This window comes from Leucopleurus acutus (assembly GCF_964270905.1).
Source record: "Leucopleurus acutus genome assembly, chromosome: 12".
NCBI classification, from domain to species: Eukaryota; Metazoa; Chordata; class Mammalia; order Artiodactyla; family Delphinidae; genus Leucopleurus; species Leucopleurus acutus.
Genome location: NC_139154.1, coordinates 1,908,545 through 1,934,780, shown reverse-complemented (window position 1 = coordinate 1,934,780; position 26,236 = coordinate 1,908,545). Strand labels below are relative to the sequence as shown.

The 26,236-nt window shown below is 39.0% G+C and overlaps 1 protein-coding gene across 3 annotated transcripts; it reads left to right on the top strand.

Annotated features, from left to right (window-relative positions):
* Positions 1–272: 272 nt before the first annotated feature.
* On the top strand, positions 273–26,236 carry EVA1A (eva-1 homolog A, regulator of programmed cell death). Of its 3 annotated transcripts, none has more exons than XM_082852131.1 (3): positions 273–381; positions 1,572–1,743; positions 20,345–26,236. In XM_082852131.1, exons 2-3 carry the CDS (start codon positions 1,698–1,700, stop codon positions 20,716–20,718), a joined length of 420 nt encoding a protein of 139 aa, XP_082708257.1. In that variant the 5' UTR covers positions 273–381; positions 1,572–1,697; the 3' UTR covers positions 20,719–26,236. The 3 variants fall into 3 exon arrangements, with proteins under 3 accessions (XP_082708257.1, XP_082708258.1, XP_082708256.1); XM_082852132.1 differs by lacking the exon at positions 273–381 and adding an exon at positions 1,159–1,204; XM_082852130.1 differs by lacking the exon at positions 273–381 and adding an exon at positions 1,182–1,311.

The following is a 26,236-nucleotide window of genomic DNA, read 5'->3' as shown; positions in this document are numbered from 1 at the left end:
GAAGGGTTGGACTATGGAGTGAAGTGATCAGATTTGTACTTTATAAAAGATAACCCTGATGGTAAAAGTGGGTGCTAGATTGAATAGGAAGAGGTATTTGCAGAAGCATCAGATAGGAGACTGTTGGAAAACTCACAGAAATAAAATGATGAGACTTGCACTATAGTAGGATTAGTGGGGATAGAAAGGAGGGAATGGACCTGAAACAGCTTTGTCCTACTATATACTCAGAAATATTCCAGTGGCTTCACTCTCTTCCTAGGTCCTGAAGTCCTCAGACCTGCAGAGCAGTTTCTGAACTCAGGGTGGTGGTTCCAAGTCTTCACCTGTATCATCAGTTGTCACCTTTTAGGAACTCAAATGGCTGTTGAAGACTCAGAGGTACAGGGGTCCCTCAGCAATAGCTAGCCCACTCCTCATCTGCCACTATCTGGGCCTCTGGCTGCTCCAAGGACCTTGTGTTTGTTTCTGTCCTACCTATGGGTTGGTCTGTCTTTTCTTTCTTTGGTCTTCCCTGAGCCCACTGGAATTCACCAAAGTGAGAGTTGTCTTATCTGTTGTGACCCATTCCATCCACCTATGGAATTGCAGCTCTCCAGGCCCTCTGAATGTGATCCATGTTACCAATGTCTGTGACCCACCTGAGAACCTGTTTCTTCTGAAAGGACTGGAACCTTCTGCTTCCCTAGCTTTCCCTAACCTGACATCCTTCCATACCCTGTGACTCAGTTCCCTGTCTTCAGATAGAGTGGCACTGAATAGGAGTCATTAAGATCTCTGCCAGTTGAAATCCTCAGCTCTCTGCTAGGGCTTCACTGAATGAGTAATGATAATGCTGGTTCTAAACACCAGCAGCAGCTGGGGAAAGAATGTGCTCCCCCAGCCAGAGGCTGAGCCACTGAATACTGAGATCCCAAGTTCCTGTTCTGAACCCTGATGATCAGTTCCTTTGATGGGCCGTTTGTGGCAGTGCATGTGTGTTTGGTTGGCCCATCACAGTCACAGGTGGAGTCATGGAGCTAGGGGCAGGTAGCAGCCTCGAGCTCCCAAGTTCTTGGGGGCATTTTAGAACAGGAACCACTTTGGGAGTTCTGAAATAGTCAGCTCTGACCCATTGCCAAGAATGCACATTTGGTGATACGTGGGATGAAGCAAGCTGATCAAAGTACACAAGTGCCATCAGTACAGGGGAAAGCAGAGCCAGGTGAAAAGCAGGCTGTGGTTTGGGGTAAAAATGCAGTGATTAAAGTGATGATGGACTGAACCTCATAGGCAAACCGGGAAGAATGCAATAAAAAGGATCAAGGAAAGGTGAGGGAGAAATGTTTAAATGGGAAATTGGGAGGAGATGGGGAAGAGAACGGAGAAAGGCCAGGAAAATCAGATTTAAGGAGTTGCTGCTTCTTTGAAAGCCAAGAAGCTGTTAGAGCAAAGAGTACAAGATCTCAGATCTTTGCAGCCCCCTGGCTGGGAAGGTTGGACTGGATTTTGTTCTTGAGCCCAGGCTACCTGGAGCACAGCCTCAGGAAATCAGAATGTGTTCTCATCACTCACTTTGTGTTCCCAAACAGAAGAGAAGAGAGGGAGGGTGGCCACCTTGATCCAGCTGAAGCATCTCCAGGAGGCCTTTTCTGGATGTCACATCGAGGCTGTCCTTCTACCACAACACGGAGCTGGTGATCCCCAAGTTCGTGGACATGGCTTTGCTCAGCAATATCCTAGAGGCCTATTCCTTTGTCTCAGGTAGTTGTTCAGTCTCAGCTGGGCCAGGTCTGAGGCCTGGGGCTGGGTAGAGCCATCTCCTGGGTGGCCATCTCTGGTCTTATACTCAGGAGAGAAATGCCTCTCATAACAGAGGGGCTCTGTGGTACTGAGTTTTGAGATGAAACGTTTTCTGGTTTGAAACTTAAGCTTTCTCTAATTTGGCAAATGGGGGGTTCTAAGAGCTTTATCTTGCTGAAAAATATTTGGTTTCCTTTTGGGCTCGGGTGAATGAAATAGCCTGGGGCTACTGTTGGCTTCTGTCATTAAGCATTTAACTCTGATATGTAAGGCCAGAATGGAGTATCCTCAGCCTGATTATTTCTATGCAGTGGTTCTCAACCCCTCCCAGGTTGTGTGTGTGTGTGTGTGTGTGTGTGTGCGTGTGTGTGTTTATGTGTAGTCTGTGTTTGGGGGGTTGTGTGAGAAGTTTGATAACCTTCTGGGAGACATGGAGACAGAAAGTATGTGAGTCTGGGAGAGTCTGATATTTGCTCCCTCCTTGGTTCACAGTTGTTTCTTTTAGAAAGATGGCTGACTTTCTCCTCAAGATCATTTCTTGAGAACAGGTGCTGTTCACATAAAAGGAGTCATTTAAATATACCCAATAAAGCTGAAATTTTAAAAAATACATGAAAATGCTGAATAGTTTGAATGACCAAATTGATTTTCTTCTGCTTGAGTGAGTTTTTAAGGTTTTGTTAGTTTGCTTTTCTTTATTTTATTTGGCCTTATGTCTATGTTTGTTGTATAAAAGGAAGGGACTGAGGTTCTGCTAGGTTTCCCCTGGGAGACTGGTTTTACTTTCTAGTTCTCTGGTCAGGCTTGATATGTGGTGACCTCAGAGTTCAGGTGCAAAACCTGACACTTCTATTTACAATGGCAAATCTGAGCTAGGGCTGAGGATAAAGGCAGTTCATGGCTTTTTGTTGAGAGAGCATCTTGGATGACGTGCAACCTGATTTTAGAAAGGAGGACTTCTCAGGAGCCTGGCTGGCTCCTTTGTGGTTGGCAAGATGCAGCATGTAGTCTTCACATGCCTCAAGTCCAGGGTTCTCTCTTTTCAGATCAGCAAAGGCTCAGGTCATCAGTCAGCTCCTCACCTCCCAAAGGAAGTTCAGTGCCTGGGGCCTCCTTACCTGGGCACCCACACATCAGAGAAATCTCAGTTCTGCCCATTCTTCTAGGCTATTCTGGAGAGAAAGGACACTGGAGTTAGAAAAGAGATGTTTGAAACTCTGGTATCATGTTTTCACAAGCAATTAAATTGATGATCTCCTCAGTTCTACAGTGAGGACACCCCAAAATGAAGTGGGGTGTGGCAGGGAGGGTCTGGAGTTTCCAGGCCTCAGATGACACTTGCAAATAAGCTGTTGTAAGAAAATATCTTGGGTGAGAGCAAACAGGCTTCTGGACTTTGGAACTCTACTCAGCACAAGAAGTACCTGGCGGCTTTCCATTTTGACCAGGATGACCCTGAGTTGTGATCATTGAATGCCCTGGTGTTTACCATGTGTCTTATGATCTTGTTAAGGTGAAAGGGTACATGGCCCTGTTTTTCTCTCCCCTTCAACCTTTTTCCTTCCCACTCCATATTCTGGAATTAAATATTGCTTAGGATGCAGGAAGATAATGCTTCTTTTAAGTAAATATGGGCTGAGATAAAAAGAGAAGGAAAGAAAATGGAAAGTGGAGTGGCTAAAATAAAATGCATTAGATCAAGTAAATAGACTTGGTGGCTAAAAATTCATTCTGAGTGTGATTCAGAACACTGCCTGACTATAAAGGAAATGAATTAAAAATTTAAAATATGGGGGGCTTCCCTGGTGGCTCAGTGGTTGAGAGTCTGCCTGCCAATGCAGGGGACCACGGGTTCGTGCCCCGGTCGGGAAGATCCCACATGCCGCACAGCGGCTGGGCCCGTGAGCCATGGCCGCTGAGCCTGCACGTCTGGAGCCTGTGCTCCGCAACGGGAGAGGCCACATCAGTGAGAGGCCTGCGTACCGCAGAAAAAAAAAAAAAAAAATTAAAATATGAAGGTGAAGATAACAGCCCCTAACCGCTCCTATTTTCTTCCACTTTATCAGTTGCTTCATCCATGTGGTCCATCATTTCAGGAGCACACTTGCTAATACACATAACTCCTTTATTCCTTTGTCTAGTTTCTGGTTAAACCAACAGGCAAAATCCCAACTCTTAAGTAAACCCTTCTTTCTCCCCTTTCTCCCTCTGCACTCAAGTAACCAAACACTGTTACAACTTTGCAGATTGAAACCATTAAGAAATTCATGGAATTTGGCCTTAGCTGAGGCTTTGTAATACTGCGTCATTCTTTCTATTTGCTTTTGGATACATCTTGCTCCCATTCTTCACAATACCCGTTTTAAACCTTGACCAAGGTATGATTTAAAATATCTGTTTATCAAAATGTACCCGTATTTGGCAAATGCAAACTAAGAAAAAAAGGCAGCATTAATGAAGAAGGGTTAAAGTTAATATATAAAGAGCTCTTACAAATCAACAAAGATAAGTGTCCCAAAAGAAAAGTGGACAAAGGATAAGAATCAGCAGTTTGCCAAAGAAAAAATACAGATTACTGGTAAAACATAAGCAGCTCAATGTCTAGCAATTAAACAAATGCAAAATGAAACCAACAGTGAGGTTAACATTTTTTTTTTTTTGCGGTACGCGGGCCTCTCACTGTTGTGGCCTCTCCCGTTGAGGAGCACAGGCTCCGGATGCACAGGCTCGGCCTCAGCGGCCATGGCTCACGGGCCTAGCCTCTCCGTGGCATGTGGGATCTTCCCAGACCAGAGCACGAACCCGTGTCCCCTGCATCGGCAGGCAGACTCTCAGCCACTGCGCCACCAGGGAAGCCCCCAAGGTTAACATTTTAATTTTATAAAATTCTCAAATATTTGAGCGATTACATTTATAATTTCAATTTTGGAGAAAGTGTAGAGAGATGAGTACTTGCACATATTGCTGATGGGATTATAAATTGCTATAGCCTCTCTAGAAAATGATTTGGGAACAAATGTCAAAAGCCTTAAAACTACATATAGCATTTAGCCAGCAATTCCACAACTAGGAATTTATCCTAATGAAATAATTAGGGATATGGGTCAAAATTTTACTGTGAAGATAGTTTATCTCAGAACTGTTTATAATAGTAAAAAAAAAAGTAGGTGAATATTAATTTAAGTAGAAAGATGTTTATGATGTGCTGTTAAGTAAACAAAACCTGTTACCACACAGCATATACAGTATAATCCCATTATGTGTGTATATTCATATGTATATATAACCACATTTTACTACAAACTATATCTGGATGCTGGGCTTGTATGAGTATGTGTCTGTGTATTTTTAATTCTCTTTTGCTTAGATGTATTTATAAGTGTTCTATACTTCATTGATATTAGTTTTGTAATAAGTAATGTTATTTTATTGAAATTTTAAAAATTTAAATATATATATGTGTATGTATATATATATATATATATATATATATATATATATGTAAAATTACCACTGCCTTACTCTTTTCTGACTTCTCTAGCTGAGTATCTAAATGACCTGAACGTTACCACTTACGTGTGCCATAAGTGTTTCAAATTGAACCTGACCTGCAATGGAATATTGTCCCCTTTAAATATGCTTCTTTTTTAAAAATTGAACTATAGTTAATTTACAATTTTGTGTTAGTTTCAAGTGTACAGTAAAGTGATTCAGATATATATATTATATGTATAATATATGTAATGTGTAAAAAATATATATTTAAATATATACTTTTACATGTAAAAGAATGTATATATTTTATATATATAAAAAGAATATATATATATATATGTTCTTTTTCAGATTCTTTTCCATTATAGGTTATCACAAGATATTGAGTATAGTTCCCTGTGCTATACAGTAGGACCTTGTTGTTTACCTATTTTATATATAGTATGTGTATATGTTAATCCCAGACTTCTCATTTATCCCTCCCCACCTTTCCCCTTTGGTAATAAGTTTGTTTTCTATGTCTATGAGTCTATTTCTGTTTTGTAAGTAAGTTCATTTGTATCATTTTTTTAGATTCCACATATAAGTGATATCATATATTTGTCTTTCTCTTTCTGATTTGCTTCACTAGTATGATGATTTCTAGGTCCATCCATGTTGCTGCAAATAGCATCATTTCATTCTTTTTTTATGGCTGAGTAATATCCCATTGTGTATATATATACATATGTCTATATATGTATATATATGTGCCACATCTTTATCCATTCATCTGTCAGTGGACATTTAGGTTGCTTCCATGTCTTGGCTATTGTAAATAGTGCTGCTATGAACATTGGGGTGCATATATCTTTTTGATTAGAGTTTTCTCCGGATATGTGCCCAAGAGTGGGATTGCAGGATCACATGGTAACTATTTTTAGTTTTTTAAGGAACCTCCATAATGTTCTCCGTAGTGGCTGTACCAACTAACATTCTCATCAACAGCGTAGGAGGGTTCTTTTTTCTCCACACTCTCTCTAGCATTTATTATTTATAGACATTTTAATGATGGCCATTCTGACTGGTGTGAGGTAATACCTCATTAGAGTTTTGATTTGCACTTCTCTAATAATTAGTGATGTGGAGTATCTTTTCATGTGTTTGTTGGCCATCTGTATGTCTTCTTTGGAGAAATGTCTATTTAGGTCTTCTGCCCGTTTTTTGATTGGGTTTTTGGTTTTTTGATATTAAGCTGTATGAGCTGTTTGTATACTTTGGAAATTAATCCCTTATCAGTAGCATTGTTTGCAAATTAAATATACTCCTTATTTTGTGTACCATCTAGGGCATCACCTATACTAGAAATATGATTTTTAGCCTTTGATGCATCTTCTTCACTGCCCATATCCAATCACTTACAGTTGGTCCATTTCACCTTTCAATGTCCCTGAAATGCCTCCCTTCTACTTTATTCCCCCTGTAACTGAGTTGGTTTAAGCTCATTCATGTTTTTGTCTGCTTTGCCATAATGGCATTTTCTATGGTCTACCAACCTCCAATCCGTGTTTTGTAGTGAAACGATGTTTCTAAAATGTAGGTGTGATGATGCAATTCTTTTTACTTTTTAGAATCTCTTTGTGGATCCTCGTTGTATCAAGGATAAAACCCAAACACTTTTTTATGATTTAACAGAGTTGTTTTCAGCTGCAAATAGTAGAAACCTTCAATTTGGTGGCCTAAACACATAGGAGTTATCTTACCCACATAACAAGGAGTCTCGAGGTAGGTGGTTGCTAGCATTAGCTCAAAAATGTAGGGGCCAGATTCTCTGTGATTCTCATGACCTTTTTTTTATGCTTTTCATCTCATGGCTGCAAAATGGCTGCTGTTGCTCTTGCCTTTTGATTCAAGATTGAAAGACATATGAAAAAGGAAGGAGGTTCCAGCCGACCTCATCTCATGTTTCGTAGGCTAGACCTGTGTCATATGGCCATTTCTAGCTGTAAGAGAGGCTGGAAAAATGAGAATTCTAGGCTTTTCAACTTCCAGACCAGTGGTTCATAATCAGGGGTGATTTTGCACAGTAGGGGGATTTCTGCCTATGTCTGGACACATTTTTGGCTATAACAACAGGTGAGGGTTGCTGCTAGTATCATCTAGTGGGTGGAGAAACATACTACAATGCATAGGACAACCCCTATGACAAAGAATTAACTTTTCAAGATGTAGGTCGTGCCAAGGTTCAGGAAACATGCTAGAATAGAGACAAGCAAGAGGCAACGGACTTAGGGATGGTTTGAGGTACTCCAATATGCAGTTTTTTATGTGGCTTACCAGGGCTTTTATTGTCTAACCTTGACTTCTCCATGCTCTTATTTAATCATAGTCCTCCCTGACTAAGGCCTCACTTCAACTATTCTAAACCACCTGCCTAGCCTTTTCTCATCTCTTTTGCACAGTTATTTCCTTATCCAGGAACTCTTCCATTCAGTCTTGGACTGGCTAACTCCTTCCCAGTCTTTAAAGTTCTCTCAGTCATCTTCTCCCCTTATTCCCTACTCTGGCTTAGGTGCCCATCCACCTAAGAATCATCCATGTGTTCTCCCTACACGTGTTTGGTTTCCTCTATCTCAGCACTTGGATTGGAGCAGTAAACACTTCTTCTAACTACTTGAAAGCAACCCCTTGGTATCATAATATAACAATTTAAAATGAGGATAATCTCATTAATAATAATAACCTCATTAATAACTTCTAGGAAGGTTGTTAGAAAGATTAAGCTGAATGATTGCTCTTTTTAATTTAATGTTTTGAATTGATAATACATTCTCCAGCCTCACTCTTCCATTCTTTTTAGATTTTTCTTTAAAAATCACCTTCTCAGTGAGATTCCTTTTGGTCACTCTGTCTACCTCCTTCCCTCCAGCACACATTTAACATATCATACCTTCCTTCCTATTTTTTCTGTTTTCTCCTTATCACCACCTAACATACCACCTATTTAATTTATTTATCTTGTTTATCATCCATCTCCTTACTAGCTTACTAGAATGTAAACTCCCAAGAGCACAGAGATTTATGTTTCGTTTATTTACTGCCGTATCCTCAGCATCTAGAATAGTGCCTGGCACCTATTAGATGCTCAACAAGTTAGTGAATGAATATTGCTCAGTGATCAAACAATACAAAATGACATGTAGTAAGAGGTCTTACTCCAGAGCTGTCTCCTACTTCTAGTCCCCAAATTTGATCCATACCAGGCTTCTCTGCATCTTTCCAGAGTTCTTTGGGCAGATATAAGAAAATATGAGCATACAGTCTCACCTTCCCCACTGTTACACACAGGTAGCATATCCTATATACTGTTTTGTACTTCACTTTTTTCACTGAAAAATGTATTTTGAAAATATTGTATTTAATATCAGTGTATAGAGAGCTTCCTCATTCTTTTATTTTTTTTTATTTTTTATTTTTTTTTTTGGACAAGGATACCTTACAAATGAACTTTCATTGGGGAGCAGACACAAGATATCAACTTGTTTCTTTTTTTTTTGCGGTACGCGGGCCTCTCACTGTCGTGGCCTCTCCCGCTGCGGAGCACAGGCTCCGGACGCGCAGGCCCAGCGGCCATGGCTCACGGGCCCAGCCGCTCCGCGGCACGTGGGATCCCCCCGGACCGGGGCACGAACCCGCGTCCCCTGCATCGGCAGGCGGACTCTCAACCACTGCGCCACCAGGGAAGCCCCCTCATTCTTTTAGACAACTACACACTGTTCCATTGTACAGATGAATCATAGTTTAACCAGTCATGGCCAGTGGGAATGGTTCAAATCTTTTCAAACAGGACAACAAGCCTGCAATAAATAACCGTGGCATACATAGGTGTTCAAGTGCATTTGCAGAATAAATTCTCAAAAGTAGAATTGCTGGATCAAGTGTACAATAATTATTATTTATGATAAGTATTACCAAATTGGCATTTAAAGAGTTTCACAAATTTACTGCTTATAAGATGTATGAGAAAACCCTGTTATAGTATTTTCAAACTGTTGGATTTTTGACAGTCTGGTAGATAAAAAATAATATCTAAATGTTATTTAATTTTTGTTTCTCTAGGTCATAGGTCAGGAAACTTTTTCTTTAAAAAGCTAGATAGTAAATATTTTCAGCTTTGTAGGCCATACAGTTTCTATTCTAACTCTCAACTCTGTGTTGTAGCATGCAAGCAGACATAGACAAAACATAAATGAATGGGCATGGCTATGTGCCAATAACAAAACAGACAGCTGTCCAGATTTGGCTTGTGAGCCGTGGTGTGCCAACCCCTGCTTTCAGCGAGCATCTTTTCATATGTTTAAGAGCCATTACTTTTCAGTGAACTCTTAATATTGGGTTGGCAAAAAAGTTCGTACAGGTTTTTCTGTAAAATGCAATGGAAAAACACGAACGAACTTTTTGGCCAGCCCGATTTTTTTTTTTTCTTCTTCTTTTGGTCCATTTACTTTATTGGTTCTTTTTTGCTCTTTCTAGGTGCTCTTTATATATTAGGTCTCTGTTACATATTTCAAATATTTTTCCCAATTTGTCATTTAACTTTGCTTACAGTAATTTTTTTCATTGAATAAGTTTTGGGGGATTATTTTTTTACTTAACCAATATTCTTTGGATGTTTAACTGCCACTATAGCTGTGCAGACCATGTAGTATTTAACCAGAATTTGAATCACTTTTCCTATGAGATTGGCATGAGGGAATTGGTCTCAGCAATGAGGGAGAGTAGACCAACATTACTCAATTAATAGTCACAAATTTGGAGATTTAAGAAAGTATTGTAATTTCTGTTTTCTATTATTATTATTCTATTATTTATATGGGAATCTGGTGAAGGCTGAGAACCTTTATGTCTCTAGGCCAAAGGCACTGTTGACTCACAGTAAATTTTTGTGGAATAAAGTAATCATTTATTGACTTATAAAAATAATCCAACAGTTGGAGTATCCCCTTTCGGAGAGTTTGGTGAAAGTGGTACTTTCATACACAGCTGTTGGCAAGATAAAGTAATGTACCATTTTTGAACATTCATTTAGCAATTTGTATCAAGAGTATAAAAATATATACCCTTTTGACATGAAGATTTCTATTCTGAGAATCCATTATAAAAGCAGTAAGTGAAACAAACAAGCAAAAAAGGAAGTAGTGTTAAGCACAAAAATGTTCCTTCCATCATTTTTACTAAAAAAGAAATTTGCAACAACCTAAGTATCCAAAGGTAGGAAACTGTTTTTGTAGCCTATGGTGCATTCACTGGGTAGAATACTATGTAGCCATTGTTAAGTAGGATTGACTGGAAGACTGTGGAGCAATACAGAAAGACATTTACATTATATGAAATGTGTATCCTTGGGGCAAAGAATGAATAGGTGGAGCACAGAGGATTTTTAGGGCAGTGAAAATACTGTGTATGATGAATACATGTTATTATACATTTTTTGAAACTGATAGAAGGTACACCACCAAGAGTGAACCCGAATATAAACTCTGGGCTTTGGGTTATTATATGTCTATTAGGTTCATGTGTCAAATATAATAATTGTACCAAATTATACCAAGTGTAACAAATGTACCGCTCTAATGGGAGATGTTGATAATGGCGGAAGCTATTGCATGTGTGGGGTTGGGAGGTATATGGGAAATCTCTGTACCTTCCACTTAATTTTGCTGTGAACCTAAAACTGCTCTAAAAAAATCATCTTAAAAATAAACAAAAAGTATATCCAGAGAAAAAAATATAAGTTGTATATAAACTGATTATAACCAAGTAAATATAAATTTATATAAGAGAAAGAAAGAACAGAAGAAAATTCACTTCACTGCACTTCATAGTGTGTAGTTATATTCAGGTTGTAAGATTATGGTGATTTGATAGATTTTTTTCTATTCCCTACTCTTTTAATATTGTATTATTATACATAAATCATTTGTCACATATATATGCATATATCCATACTGGCATATATCTATTTATCCACATATAATAATTGAACTTTTAGAAATTGTGTATTCATGATTTAATTCAATAAATACTTAAGAGATGGGCACCGTGAGCAAAGCACTGGCCGGATGCTGTGGCAATCCAAAGTGAATCTCACGGATTCTCTTCTCAAATTTCTCACTGTTGTATGGGGAATATAGTGGTTACATAACTGATTATAATACAACTACATAAAGTGTGCCTAGATTGGAGGAGCTAATTACATGCCTCCCTTGCATACTCAAGGAGCCAGAAAAGCATCAGAATACAGTATCAACTTGCCCAGTAAATAAGCCAGATCAGATAATGTGTCAGGGCCTTCTACCTAGCTGCCCTTGAGTCCTGGGCTATAGAACTGCAGGTCTTTCCCACTGCAGGTAAAGAAAAGTGAGTAGGGTGGATTAGGATGAGGTGGAATAATGAAAGGCCTCTTCTGGGGTGTTTTTTGCCTGGGGGCAAGAGAGGGGGAGTAGGAAAAGAGAGGGGAAGCTGAAAGAAGTGAAAGCAAAGGAGAACCAGCACCAGAAGGAAGGAGCACCAGAGCCAGCCTAGTGGGCACAGTGATTCTCCAATACTCCTTCCTGGGGAAGAAAAAATCAGAGCTGGAAAGAGAAGGAAGGAAGCTTTCTCCAGCATTTCAGAGAAGGCAGAATTGTTAATGGGAGTCTTTGTTTTTCTATAGGGAGGGGCAGAATCCCATAAAGAGACATCTTCACAGTGCCGTAAGAATTCAGAGAAGAGTTTGTGCTGAATACTCCCTCATTCTACACAAGTCACACTGTTCTCTTTAAAGCCTATTTTTTAAAATCTTTTCTTTTCCACTCAAGGGATTGCAAGCTGTAGGACCAACAAGAAAGTCCATGCAGGGAAAAGATTACGTTTGCACAGACCTCAGCTGAGCTGGCCTGGACTGGTGTTACTGTTCTCTCCTACTGAGTCTGTTGGGCATGATCTGACTTCCAAGGGTGCAAATGAAATTAGCCCCAGGACCTCCCCATAGGCCCTCTTCCTGCCAATGAAAACAATGACCCTGCAGGAAGCAAGATATAGCAATACATTTATTTTTATTTATTGAGGGAAAACTACCATCAATAGCCCTCTCTATTCTGCTTCTTGGTCAATTAACAGCTATCTGGATCTCCTCAAGACAGGGTAGATCATTACCTAAGAGGAAGTGACCTGGAACAGAGAGAGATAAAGCAACCACAATAGAACTACAGTTTGATTTTTGTAAAAGAATGGTGAAGAGAAACAACATAAATTATATCAGCTGTGAAAATCAGTCCTGAGTCACCTGCTCAGGATCCAGTGAGACTCAATAAAAACTCCTTGCCCTCTCTGGTTGCTTTTACTGGGTTTCTCTGGGAATCTGTGTCTGAGACAATTGTAGGCAAAAAAAGATGTTTTCTGATCTGGGAAGTTAAGACAGGACAGGATGGACTAGTTACGCTAGAGGGAGAATAGTGGTTTCCAACATTCAGTTCAGTAACCATCTTCAAGTTAGCCTATGTTATAGGTGGGGTGAGGGCAGGTTGTGAAAGAGAGACATTAATTCACAGGGAAGGGAGGATGGGATGAGAAAAGAAAGGAAGGGAATAGGGAGAGAAGGAAAGTGGGAGGAAAACAGATAGATGGATAGAGGAATGAGAGAGAGGGAGGGAGGGAAGGGAAGGGGGAGAGAGGGAGAGAAAGGAGGGAAGGAAGGAAGGAAGGAAGGAAGGGAGAGAGGGGAACAAAATAAATAGAGTGAGAGTAAGTTATCAGTTATTGCCAGGATCTGGGATAATCTCTTTATGCTTGTCATCTGTAATATCTTTACCACAATTCAGCAGAGTTGGTAGTGTTATCGTTGTTTAAAAGAAGAGTCTGAGATGAGGCTTCAAATACAGGTCTGCCTGATGGTTTTCCACCCTGGTAAAAGCATGGATTTGTACATCTTTTCTAGAAAGCCTTTTCAGATTCCCATATTTGAACTTAGCTTTTCCACTCACCTTTGCATTTCCAGAAATCCTTCTTCATGTTTCTGTAGTTGCACTTCCCTTTGGTACTGCAACGGATAAGGCCGTCTTCCCTGCTGGGCTGTTAAGCTCCTCAAGGCAAAGAGCTCACTCAATCCTCTCAGTGTTTGCTGAATATCTGTTTGCTCGAAGTTGGCTGGACAGAGTTCAGTTTCAGCTTCCTTCTCTCTCCCTTTCTTTCTTTTCTTCCCTCCCTCCCTCCCTCCTTTCTTTCTTTCTTTCTTCCTTCCTTCCTTCCTTCTTTCTTTCTTTTTTCTTTCTTTCCTTCCTTCCTTCCTTCTTTCTTACTTTTTCTTTCTTCCTTCCTCCCTTTCTTTCTTTCTTTCTTCCTTCCTCTCTTTCTTTCATTCTTTCCTTCTTTCTTCCTTCCTTCCCTCCTTCCTTCCTTTCTTTTTCTTTCTCTTTCTTTCTTTTTTCTTTCTTTTTCATTCTTTCTCCCTTCCCTTCTCTTCCTCCCTCCCTTCTCTCTCTCTCCCTCCCTCCCTTCCTTTCTTTCTTTAAATGAGATATAATTTGACATAGAACATTGTATAGATTTAAGGTGAGAACATGTTGCTTTGATACATTTCTGTATTGCAGTATGATCACCATTGTAGAATTAGCTAACGCCTCTTTCACGTCATATAATTACTATCTTCTTTTTTTGTGGTGAGAACAATTAAGATATAGTGTCTTAGCAACTTTGAAGTCTATAATACAATATTGTTGTCTATAATGACTATACTGTGCATTAGGTCTCCAGGACTTATTTATCTACTAGTTGCTAGCGTGTACCTTTAAACAACATATTCCCACTTCTTCCACCCCACAGCCCCTGGTAACCAGGGTTCTACTCTGTTTTTATGAGTTCAACTTTTTTAGATTCCACGTGTTACTGATATCATATATTATTTGCCTTTGTCTGACTTATTTCATTTTAGCATAATGCCCTTGAGGTCCATCCATGTTATAAATGGCAGAATCTCCTTCTCTTTTATGGCTGAATAATGCTGTAATATATGTCACATTTTCTTTATCCATTCATCTGTTGATAGATACTTAGGTTGTTTCCATAATTTGGTTATTGTGAATAATGCTGCCATAAACATGGGAATGCAGCTATCTCTTTAAGATGGTGATGTCATCTCCTGTTTCCTTGATAACCCAATAGATGCAGAAAAAGCATTTGACAAAATACAACTTTCTTTAATGATAAACCCTCAAACTGGGTATAAAAAGGAATATATGGCAGTATAATAAAGGCAATATATGACAAGCCCACAGCTAACAGCATACTAATTGGTGAAAGATGAAAGCTTTTTGATCACAAAGCCTCCACCATTTTACTAACGCCTTTACATTTTTGATGTCACAATTGGCCTGTTTTTATATTGTGTATTTTTTAACAGACTATAGTCATTTTACTTATTTTTAGTACCCTTTTCCTTTAACCTTTATACTGTAGTTAAGTGGTTAACACAGTTTCACAGTACAGCATTAGAGTTTTCTAAATCTGAAACTGTATATTTATTGTATATTTACCTTTACCAGTGTGTTGTATACTTTAATGTGTTTTCATGTCACTAATTAGTATATTTTCTCCTTCATATCTGAAGGATAATTTTGCCAGGTAAAGTATTCTTGGCTGGCAATTTTTCTTTCAAAAATTTGAATAGGTCATTCCACTCTCTCCTGGCCTGTAGCGTTTCTGCTGATAAATCCTCTGATAGCCTAATGAGGGTTCCTTTGTAAGTTTATTATCTTTCTTCCTCTGGCTTTTTAAGGATTCTCTCTTCTTCCTTGATTTTTGACAATTTCATTATAATGTTCTTGGCGGTCTTTTGCATTGAGATCGTAGGATGATCTATTACTTTCATAAACTTGGATGTCTAAGACTCTCCCTAGGTTTGTGAAGTTCTCAGCCAGCGTTTCTTTAAATAAACTTTCTGCCCCTCTCTTCTCCTCTGGAACTCCAGTTATGCTATATATTTGTGTGTTTGATTGAATCCCATATATCATGTACACTTTCTTCCCTCTTTTTCATTCTTTTTTCTATGTTCACCTCTGATTGGGTTATTTCAAAATTACTGTCTTCCTGGTTGCTTATTTTGTCTTCCATTTGATCTACCCTGCTGCAGATTCTCTCTGTTTCATTTTTCATTTTAATCATCAAATTCTTCAGCTCCAGAATTTCTGTTTGGTTCCTTTTTATGGTTTTTAACTTTTTGCTAAATTTCTCACTTTGTACATGTATTTTTTTCCTGATTTTATTGAATTGTCTTCTGTGTTTCTTGTAGCTCACTGTTTCCTCAAAACAGCTATTTTGAATTCTTTATCAGCTAGATTATGAGATTTTTTGCTTTTGAGTTCAGTTAATGAAGGATTATTATCTTTTGGTGATGATGTGTTTTCTTGATTCTTCCTCTTTCTTGTAGTTCAGACACCTCCTCACATCTTTACTAGTTGCTTTCAGATAGGGTATACTGTTTGTTGATCCTGTTCTATCTGGGGTTCTCTCTGACCTTGTATTTATACACCTGCTCTGTACTTCTTGCTCCCTCTTGTGGCAGAATTCTTAAGCTTTTATGTCTTCTGCGGTTCTTACAACTCACCTGGCTGGCTGCTGGAAATCTCTCTTGTTTTCCAGAAGGTAGCACTACAGCTCAAGTTTGTGTTTTCTCTCTTGCCCACAGATACTGGTCTGTTTTTCTAATAGCACTGCATTCACCCTGCTCACTCCTGCTGCCAATCTCTGAGTGCAAACAAGGAGCCACCTCAGAGTGAGGGGAGGTGTGGGTTTAGTACTTGGGGCATTGGGGGTAACCACCAGCTGGTGGGGATATCCTTGGCTGAGGTTCTCCCAGGGGCTCTTGAGTGGACTTCCTGCTGAGGCCCTGAGCACAGACAGCAGGAACCATGCCCCTTTAACGCCTTTTGATGTTCTTATTAGCCTTTTCTGATCTTCTCCCTTACCCCAGTCATAGAGGTCCTGTTTCCAGTACTCCTAGTGTTGCTGGAGAAAAATGGGTTTCTCTTGCAGCGTCCAGCGTAGCTGGGGTAGCCGGGCACTCACACTGTACTCTCCTTTTCACCTGTGGACAGGTCACCACGGGATAGTTCAGTCTGTTATTGTGTCAACTTGTGGAGGGGGCAAAGCTGAAAAAGTTCCTCTTTCCCTCTCTGCTGCATTCAAACTCATGTGTGTGTGTGTGTGTGTGTGTGTGTGTGTGTGTGTGTATGTGTGTGTGTGTGTTTTACCCTCCAGTGGTGTGCTCTGATCACCTCCAGGGTGCTGGAATTTTACAAATTCTCTCTCATCTGTGGGTATTTGCCCAAGTCAGCACTCTCCAGGTTTTCCCCAATCACGGCTGGGAGTTGTTGAGGCAGGTTTGCTCGCTCTGCTGATTCTGCAGCCCAAACCAGTGTTTGTCTGTCTATTACCAGATGAACAGGTAAGCAAGACTTCTCCCTGGTCCCTTGGCATATGATATTAGATCACACAGTTCCCACGGAGGCACTGTGGTTTATGGATAGATACCTCATTAGTTGTACAAAAAGTAAGGATGTCTTACACTACCATGATGTTAATGTCAGTCCCTTTTTACTATGTTTCATTGTTTGTTGACTACTCTTGTGTTGACTCTTCGTGTTTTCTTTTTTCTTCTTTAAACAGTTTTTATTTCACATCGTCCCTTTTTGTATTCAATCATATGCGTACATTTCTTCCCTTGCAGTAAACATTGGACTATTCGTGTTTTCTATTTTCTTCTCTATTCTTTTCTTTGTACCTATACCTTGTATCTATTTTACTCACATCACTGTCATTTCAGTGGAGGTTTCAGAGAGAAGGAGGGATCATAAACACATGTATTCAGTATGCTGTGTTCAGACTGATAGAACCTTTTTTGGGTACAATTTGAAATGTATAAAACCTGAAAATGTCTAAGCCCTTTGATACAGCTGTTCTGTTTCTAGATTAATTAAACTGTAGAAATAATTCTGCAATGCATAAAGATATATATACAAGGACAAAAAGATACTGACTTTAGCATTGATTGTAATAGTGAAAAATAGGAAACAATTTATATGCTATCAACAAGGAAAAGGTTAAACTTTGATGTCTATACTACAGAAAAATATGCAGCAGTCAGAAAGAATACTATTGACATGTTGAAACCTCTCTAAGAAATATTCTTAAATTTAAAAAGCAAATATAAATCATATATGATTCTACTTATATTCTTTAAAAACCCACAAAACAATATATACATTTTGATTCATACTTACAGGTGAATATAGATTATGGATCTAATTTACTGATGTCAATCTTGGGTCTGGTCAGATTGACCACGCCCTTTGACTCAAGGCCAGGCATGTCCCAGTGCTCTCACATGTGGAAGGTGAGAGCTCTTCATTCAGAGGCTCTCATTCTGTTGAACACATCATACAGAGATCATCACTGGGCCCACTAAGTATATTACTCATCAGCAGAATGATTATTTTCTTCTCTCACCACGAAAGGGCTTAAATTACTCCCCCACAAATTAACCTGATGAGTGTTTGCAAAAATGCCCACACTGGCTTTCAATCTGTGATTGTATAAGTTATCTATTGCTGCACAGCAAATTACAGATCTTCCTCAACTTACCCATTGTAAATTTAAAATATCATGTCAAAAATGCATTTAAAAAAATTTTTATTTTGTATTGGACTATAGTTGATTTACAATGTTGTATCAGATTCAGGTGTACAGCAAAGTGATTCAGTTATATGTATACATATATCTATCCTTTTTCAAATTCTTTTCCCATTTAGGTTATTGTGGAATATTAACCAGAGTTCCCTGTGCTATACAGGAGGTCCTTGTTGGTTATCTATTTTAAATATAGTAATTTGTACATGTCATTCCCACACTTCCAATTTATCCCTCCCCTCTACCTTTCCCCTTTAGTAACCATAAGTTTTTTTCTAAGTCTGTGAGTCTGTTTCTGTTTTGTAAATAAGCTCATTTGTATTGTATTTTTTTGCTTCTACATATAAGCGATATCACATGATATTTGTCTTTTCTCTGTCTGACTTAACTTTACTTAGTATGATAATCTCCAAGTCCATCCATATTGCTGCAAATGGCATTATTTCATTCTTTGTAATGATTAATATTCCATTGTGTGTGTGTGTGTGTATGTGTGTGTGTGTATATATATATGTATGTGTATATATATATATATATATCCATTCATCTGTCAATGGACATTTAGGTTGCTTCCAAGTCTTGGCTATTATAAGCAGCACTGCAATGAACATTGGGGTGCATGTATCATTTCGAACCATGGTTTTCTCCAGATATATGCCCAGGAGTGGGATTGCTGATTCATTGGTAGCTCTATTTTTAGTTTTTTAAGGAACTTCCATACTGTTCTCCATAGTAGCTGTACCAATTTACATTCCCACCAACAGTGTAGGAGGGTTCCCTTTTCTCCACACCCTTTCCAGCATTTATTGTTTGTAGACATTTTGATGATGGCCATTCTGACTGGTGTGAGGTGATATCTCAATGTAATTATATCTCTGATAATTAGTGATGTTGAGCATCTTTTCATGTGCCTCTTGGCCATCTGAAGGTCTTCTATGGAGAAGTGTCTCATTTAGGTCTTCTACCCATTGTTTGATTGGGATTTTTCTTTTGATATTGACAAAAATACATTTAATACACCTAACCTGTGGAACATCATAGCTTGGCCTAACCTACCTCAAATGTGTTCAGAACACCTACATTAATCTGCAGTTGGGCAAACTCATCTAACACAAACCTTATTTTTAAATAAAGTCTTTAATATCTCATGTAATTTATTGACTACTGTACTGAAAGTGAAAAACTGAATGGTTGTCTACGTTCAGAATGGCTTAAGTGATCATGTGGCTGACTGGGAGTACAGCTCACTGCTGCTGCCCAGCATCAGAAGAGAGTATTGTACTGCATATTGATAGCACAGGGAAAGATCAAAATTTTAAATTAGAAGTATAATTTCTACTTGAGTACATATTGCTTTCACTAAATTGTAAAGTTAAAAAATCATAAGTCTAGCCATTGCAACTCAGGGACCATCTGTACCACAAAACAACACATATTAATTATCTCTCTGTTTCTGTAAGTCAGGAATCTGGGATTGGCATAGCTGGGTTCTCTGGTTCAAGGTGTCCCACAAGACTGCTGCATGACCAGGGTTATGGCCACCTCAATGCTCTACCAGGAGACGATTCACTTCAAAATTTTAAATTCCAGTAAAATAACGTTATTTATTACAAAAGTAATGTCAATGAGAATAGAATACTTAAAAATACAGCTAAGCAAAATAAAATTTAAAACACACAAAACATATTCATACACTTCCAAGCTTTGAAGGCTGTTAGAGGCCACCCTTAGTTCCTCCCTATGCAGTCCTCTCTGTAGTACAGATCATAGCATGGGAACTGACTGCATCAGAGCAAGCAAGTGAGTAAGTTAGAGAGAGAGAACATGAGTAAGTTAGAAGTCAGTCTTGGGTTACCTGATGTCGAGTCATCCATCACTTTTGTTAGAAGTAAGTCACTAGGTCCAGCCCACTATGTCCAGCCCTTGGAGGGAAGGGCTTGCATAAGAGTATGAATACCAAGAGGTGGGGGGTCATCTCAGAAGTTACCTACAACTATGATTAAAAGGTAATTCAAGGGGTTGCAGGAGCAAATTCAGAAGCAAAGATTTTTCTGGTATAAGCAAATGGCACAGTTACTTGCTTCTAGTAAATGCTAAATAATATTTTCTTTTTAACTTTTCATTTTGAAATAATTTTGAAGTTAAGTTACAGGAATAGTAAGAGAATTCCATACATTCTTTACCCACATTCACCATTTGTTGAAAATTATATTTTAAAAACATTATGCAGTTTGTCACATGGAAAGGCAATATTTGTAACCATCAAAGCTTTGAGGTCTGGTGAGAGGCGTGCATCCTGTGCTGGAGTCATATTTGCTCTCTGCGTGGTCATCTCTCAAATGTTCTCTTCTTCCTCCTCCTCCAGAAAATCCTGAGCGAGCAGCCCTGTACTTTGTCTCTGGTGTGTGCATCGGGCTGGTCCTCACCGTAGCTGCCCTGGTGATGAGGATCTCTTGCCACACAGACTGCCGGCAGCATCCCCAGAAGAAGTTCCTGCAGGACCAAGAAAGCAGCAGCAACAGCAGTGACAGCGAGGATGGCAGCTCCTACGCGGCATCCGACATCTCAGTCAGGAGACATCGTCGCTTCGAGAGGACTTTGAACAAGAACGTCTTCACCTCAGCGGAGGAGCTTGAGCGTGCCCAGCGGCTAGAGGAGCGGGAACGCATCATCAGGGAGATTTGGATGAATGGCCAGCCCGAGGTTCCTGGCACCAGGAGCCTGAACCGCTACTACTAGGGACAGGAGCAGGAATCCACACCCCGCTGTTAGCCGCCTGGTAGAGAAAGGGTTCCACAAGGAGGGTGGGCACAAAGAGTTGAACGCAGCTCTGCTAATGTTATGGTGGCAGAAATAAGCAGGACATTCCCATATTCTAGCCAGGAGGACTGATTTCTCCCTTTTTACTAAATTTATGGAGAAGTAGAAAAAACAAGTTGGTTCATCAACTTTTCCAGGTCTTGGAATGGTGCTGAAAACCCTTCTCCAGTAACGTGGATGGAGATTAGAGAAATGGAACTTGTGGTTTCTCTTGATTTCTGAGGATCTCAGAAGTTTCTGCAGACTTCATTGCTATGTGTTATTTCTTTACAAAAGGAAATATTATTACAGCGTGAGGGCTAGGAAGAGCAGGGTTAACTTAACCAGTAAATGCAACTTTCTGAATGACTCCATGCTATGGAGGTGATTTTGATCCAGATAGCATGATCAATGCTTATATTGTTTAAGGTCTATTCTTTCAATCTTGTGTTGCAATGGCAACCTCAGGGATTAAAATCCTATTTTTTATTAAAGTTCCCACTTCACTCATGAAAATGAATAATGTATTATAGGAGATGTGTCAGTGAACTAGAAAAATGTCAATAACCTCAAAGGATGAAGGTTTTATTTTAAATAGCTTATAAAGAATATATTAACATGCAATTAATGCTACATGCATTTGAAAATGCAGCACAAGAATAAAAGCTGTGTTTTTCCCCCTTTTGGAGAGAAGAAAATTTTGTTATGACTCTAGGTAATCATGATTTTAAACAATTTGTTTTAAAAAAAATCCCGTTTGGATTTCTAATAAAAGAATGGGAATGGGAGGTGAGGAATAAAGCCAAAATGAAGTTGGGATAAAAAATAAATGTTACATAAGATCTTTTTTTGTTTTATGTTTATCTCTGTGGTTACACTTACCCTAAACAGCAGCCCTTTTATATAGTTGGGTATGGTCTTTTGCCAGGCCCTTCAAATAGCTGGAGAATTGTGAGAAACTGGAGAATGGAGAAATGGCCCCTAGGGGCTTTTCATTTTCTGTATGTTTCTGTTATGATTACAGTATAGTTGAGTGATTGTTAAGCTGATAGAGGAATAGAAGACTTACCTAATGCTAGAAATAATATGGTGGCCTCATACTGAGAGGGGAAGTTGGTAAGGAAGGAAGAGGGGCAAGGCTGAACCACATTTAGAAATGGGTTACAGAGGAGGAAGCAGCATCCTACAGCCTGATAGACGGCAATAATGCATTCTATCAGTCTGTCAGATCGCTTCTCTGGCCATGCAGTGGGTTGCTTAGTCAGCCTGTCTGGATGCTCCAGAGCCTTCCTAGTGGATTTCCCCCGTTCATTGGCTTTGTCATCATACCTGAGAAGACGGTTGGGAGACTTCCTCAGCTGGACACTCTATTACTTTGGGAACTCACTATCTGTGATAGGGGCTTGGAAGTCTGTCTTAAGAACTGAACGGTTACAGATATCTGTTTCCCAAGGAGGCAGTAGTTTGCTTGAAACCCTCAATGGCTGGCTTGATTATACCTTTTGGAGTGATCTCATTGGCTAGTAACAACTGCCAAAAATCTTGTTAAATCTGCCTGTCTGAATCTGGGTTCTTACCCTTGTGGTTTCAGTCCCTTGGTAACAAGTGCAGGGATCATCCCATTCCCCTGGGCTTTAGATTAACACCATCTATATTGGCTTGTGCTACTTTTTCAAGTTTTTATTTTTTAAAATTAATTTTTATTGGAGTATAGTTTCTTTACACTGTTGTATTAGTTTCTTGCTGTACAGCAAAGAGAATCAGTTATACATATAAATATATCCGCTCTTTTTTCGATTTCCTTCCCATTTAGGTCACCACAGAGCCCTGAGTAGAGTTCCCTGTGCTATATACTAGGTTCTCATTTGTTATCTAATTTATACATAGTATTGTATATATGTCAGCCCTAATCTCCCAATTCATCCACCCCCCTCCCCTGCTTGGTAACCATAAGTTTGTTCTCTACATCTGTGACTCTATTTCTGCTTTGCAAATAAGTTCATCTCTACCATTTTTCTAGGTTCCACATATAAGTGATATTATACAATATTTGTTTTTCTCTTTCTGACTTACTTCACTCTGTATGAGAGTCTATCATCTGGTCCATCCAGTTCTCTGCAAATGGCACTATTTTGTTCCTTTCTATGGCGGAGTAATATTCCATTGTATATATGTACTACATCTTTATCCATTCCTCTCTCGATGAACATTTAGGTTGCTTCCATGTCCTGGCTATAGTAAATAGTGCTGCAATGAACAACAGGATGCATGTATCCTTTAGAATTATGGCTTTCTGCAGATATATGCCTGGGAGAGGGATTGCTGGATCATATAGTAGCTCTATTTTTAGTTTTTTAAGGAATCTCCATACTGTTCTTCATAGTGGCTGTATCAGTTTACATTCCCACCAACAGTGAGGAGGGTTCCCTTTTCTCCACACCCTCTCCAGCATTTATTTTTTCTAGATTTTTTGATGATGGCCGTTCTGACCAGTGTGAGGTGATACCTCATTGCAGTTTTGATTTGCATTTCTCTAATAATTAGTGATGTTGAGCATCTTTTCATGTGTCTGTTGGCCACTGTATGTCTTCTTTGGAGAAATATCTATTTAGGTCTTCCTCCCATTTTGTGATTGGGTTGTTTGTTTTCTTGATATTGAGATGCATGTGCTATTTATATATTTTGGAGATTAATCCCTTGTCAGTTGCTTCATTTGCAAATATATTCTCCCATTCTGAAGGCTGTCTTTTTGTTTTGTTTATGGTTCCTTTGCTGTGCAAAAGCCTTTACGTTTAATTAAGTCCCATTTATTTATTTTTGTTTTTAATTCCATTACTCTAGGTGGTGTATTGAAAAAGAACTTGCTGTGATTTATGTCAGAGAGTGTTCTGCCTACATTTCCTCTACGAGTTTTATAGTATGTGGCCATACATTTAGGTCTTTAATCCATTTTGAGTTTATTTTTGTGTGTGGTGCTAGGGAGTGTTCTAATTTCGTTTTTTTACATGTAGCTGTCCTATTTTCCCAGCACAACTTACTGAAGAGCCTGCCTTTTCTCCTTTGTATATTCTTGCCTCCTTTGTCATAGATTAGGTGACCATAGGTTTATCTCTGGAGTTTCTATCCTGTTCCATTGATCTATAATTCTGTGTTTGTTCCAGTACCATACTGTTTTGATGGCTTTAGTTTTGTAGTATAATCTGAAGTCAGGGAGCCTGATTTCTCCAGCTGCATTCTTCTTTCTCAAGATAGCTTTTGCTATTTGGAGTCTTTGTCTTTCCATACAAAGTGTAAAATTTTTTTGTTCTAATTCTGTGAAAAATGCCATTGGTAATTTGATAGGGATTGCACTGAATCTGTAGAATGCTTTGAGTAGTATAGTCATTTTCACAATATTGATTCTTCCAATCCAAGAACATGGTACATCTCTCCATCTGTTCGTGACATCTTTGATTACTTTCATCAGTGTTTTCTGAGTACAGGTCTTTTGCCTCTTTAGGTAGGTTTATTCCTAGGTATTTTATTCTTTTTGATGCAATGGTAAATGGGATTGTTTCCTTAATCTCTCTTTCTGATCTTTCACTGTTAGTGTATAGGAATTCAAGAGACTTCTGTGTACTAATTTTGTATCCTGCAACTTTACCAAATTCATTGCTGAACTCTAGTAGATTTCTGGTAGCATCTTTAGGATATTCTATGTATAGTATCATGTTATTTGCAAACAGTGACAGTTTTATTTCTTCTTTTCCAACTTAGATTCCTTTTATTTCCTTTTCTTTTCTGATTGCCGTGGCTAGGACTTCCAAAACTACGTTGAATAAAAGCAGTGAGAGCGGACATCCTTGTCTTGTTCCTGATCTTAGAGGAAAGGCTTTCAGTTTTTCACCATTGAGAATGATGTTTGCTGTGGGTTTGTCATATGTGGCCTTTTCATGTTGAGATAGTTTCTCCTATGCCCACTTTCTGGAGAGTTTTTTTAATCAAAAATGGTGTTGAATTTTGTCAGAAGCTTTTTCTGCATCTATTGAGATGATCATATGGATTTTATTCTTCAGTTTGTTGATGTGGTGTATCATATTGATTGATTTGCATATATTGAAGAATCCTTGCATCCCTGGGATACATTCCACTTGATCATGGTGTATGATCCTTTTAATGTGTTGTTGGATTGGGTTTATTAGTATTTTGTTGAGGATTTTTGTGTCTATGTTAATCAGTGATATTGGCCTATAATTTTCTTTTTTGTGATAGCTTTTTCTGGTTTTGGTATCACGGTGATGGTGGCCTCGTAGAATGAGCTTGGGAGTCTTCCTCCCTCTGTAATTTTTTGGAAGAGTTTGAGAAGGACGGGTATTAGCTCTTCTATAAGTGTTTGATAGAACTCTCCTGTGAAGCCATCTGGCCCTGGGCTTTTGTTTGTTGTAAGGTTTTTTTTAAAATTTTGTCTGTGCTGGGTCTTTGTTGTGGCACACGGGCTTTTCTCTAGTTCTGGCACATGGGCTTCTCTAGTTGCAGTACGGAGGCTCTAGAGTGCATGAGGTCAGTAGCTGCGGTGTGTGGGCTTTTCTAGTTGTGGCAGAAAAGCATGCGGGCTCAGTAGTTGTGGCGTGTGCACTTATTTGCCCCATGGCATGTGGGATCTTAGTTCCCCGACTAGGGATTGAACCCACGTCTCCTGCATTGGAAGGAAGATTCTTAACCACTGGACCACCAAGGTAGTCCCTTTTGGAAGATTTTTAATCACAGTTTCAATTTCAGTACTTGTGATTAGTCTGTTCATATTTTCTATTTCTTCCTGGTTCGGCCTTGGAAGGTTGTATCTTTCTAAGAATTTGTCCATTTCTTCTAGGTTGTCCATTTTATTGGCATATTATTGCTTGTAGTAATATCTTATGATCCTTTGTATTTCTGTGGTGTCCATTGTAACTTCTTTTTCATTTCCAATTTCATTGATTTGCATCCTCTCCCTTTTATTCTTGATGAGTCTGGCTAAAGGTTTATCAATTTTGTTTATCTTCTGAAAGAATCAGCTTTTAGTTTCATTGATCTTTGCTATTGTTTTCTTTGTGTCCATTTCATTTATTTCTGGTCTGATCTTTATGACTTCTTTCCTTCTACTAACTTTGGATTTTTTTTGTTCTTCTTTCTCTAGTTGCTTTAGGTGTAAGGATAGTTGTTTATTTGAAAATTTTCTTGTTTGTTTGGGTTTCTTTTGGCTGCATTGGGTCTTCATTGCTGCATGCGGGCTTTCTCTAGTTGTGGCAAGTGGGAGTTACTCTTCGTTGTGGTGTGTGGGCTTCTCATTGCAGTTGCTTCTCTTGTTGCAAAGCAGAGGCTCTAGGTGCACAGGCTTCAGTAGTTGCAGCACCTGGGCTCAGTAGTTGCAGCATGCAGGCCCTAGTGTACGTGGATTTCAGTAGTTTCAGCACGTGGGCTCAGTAGTTGTAGTGCATGGGCT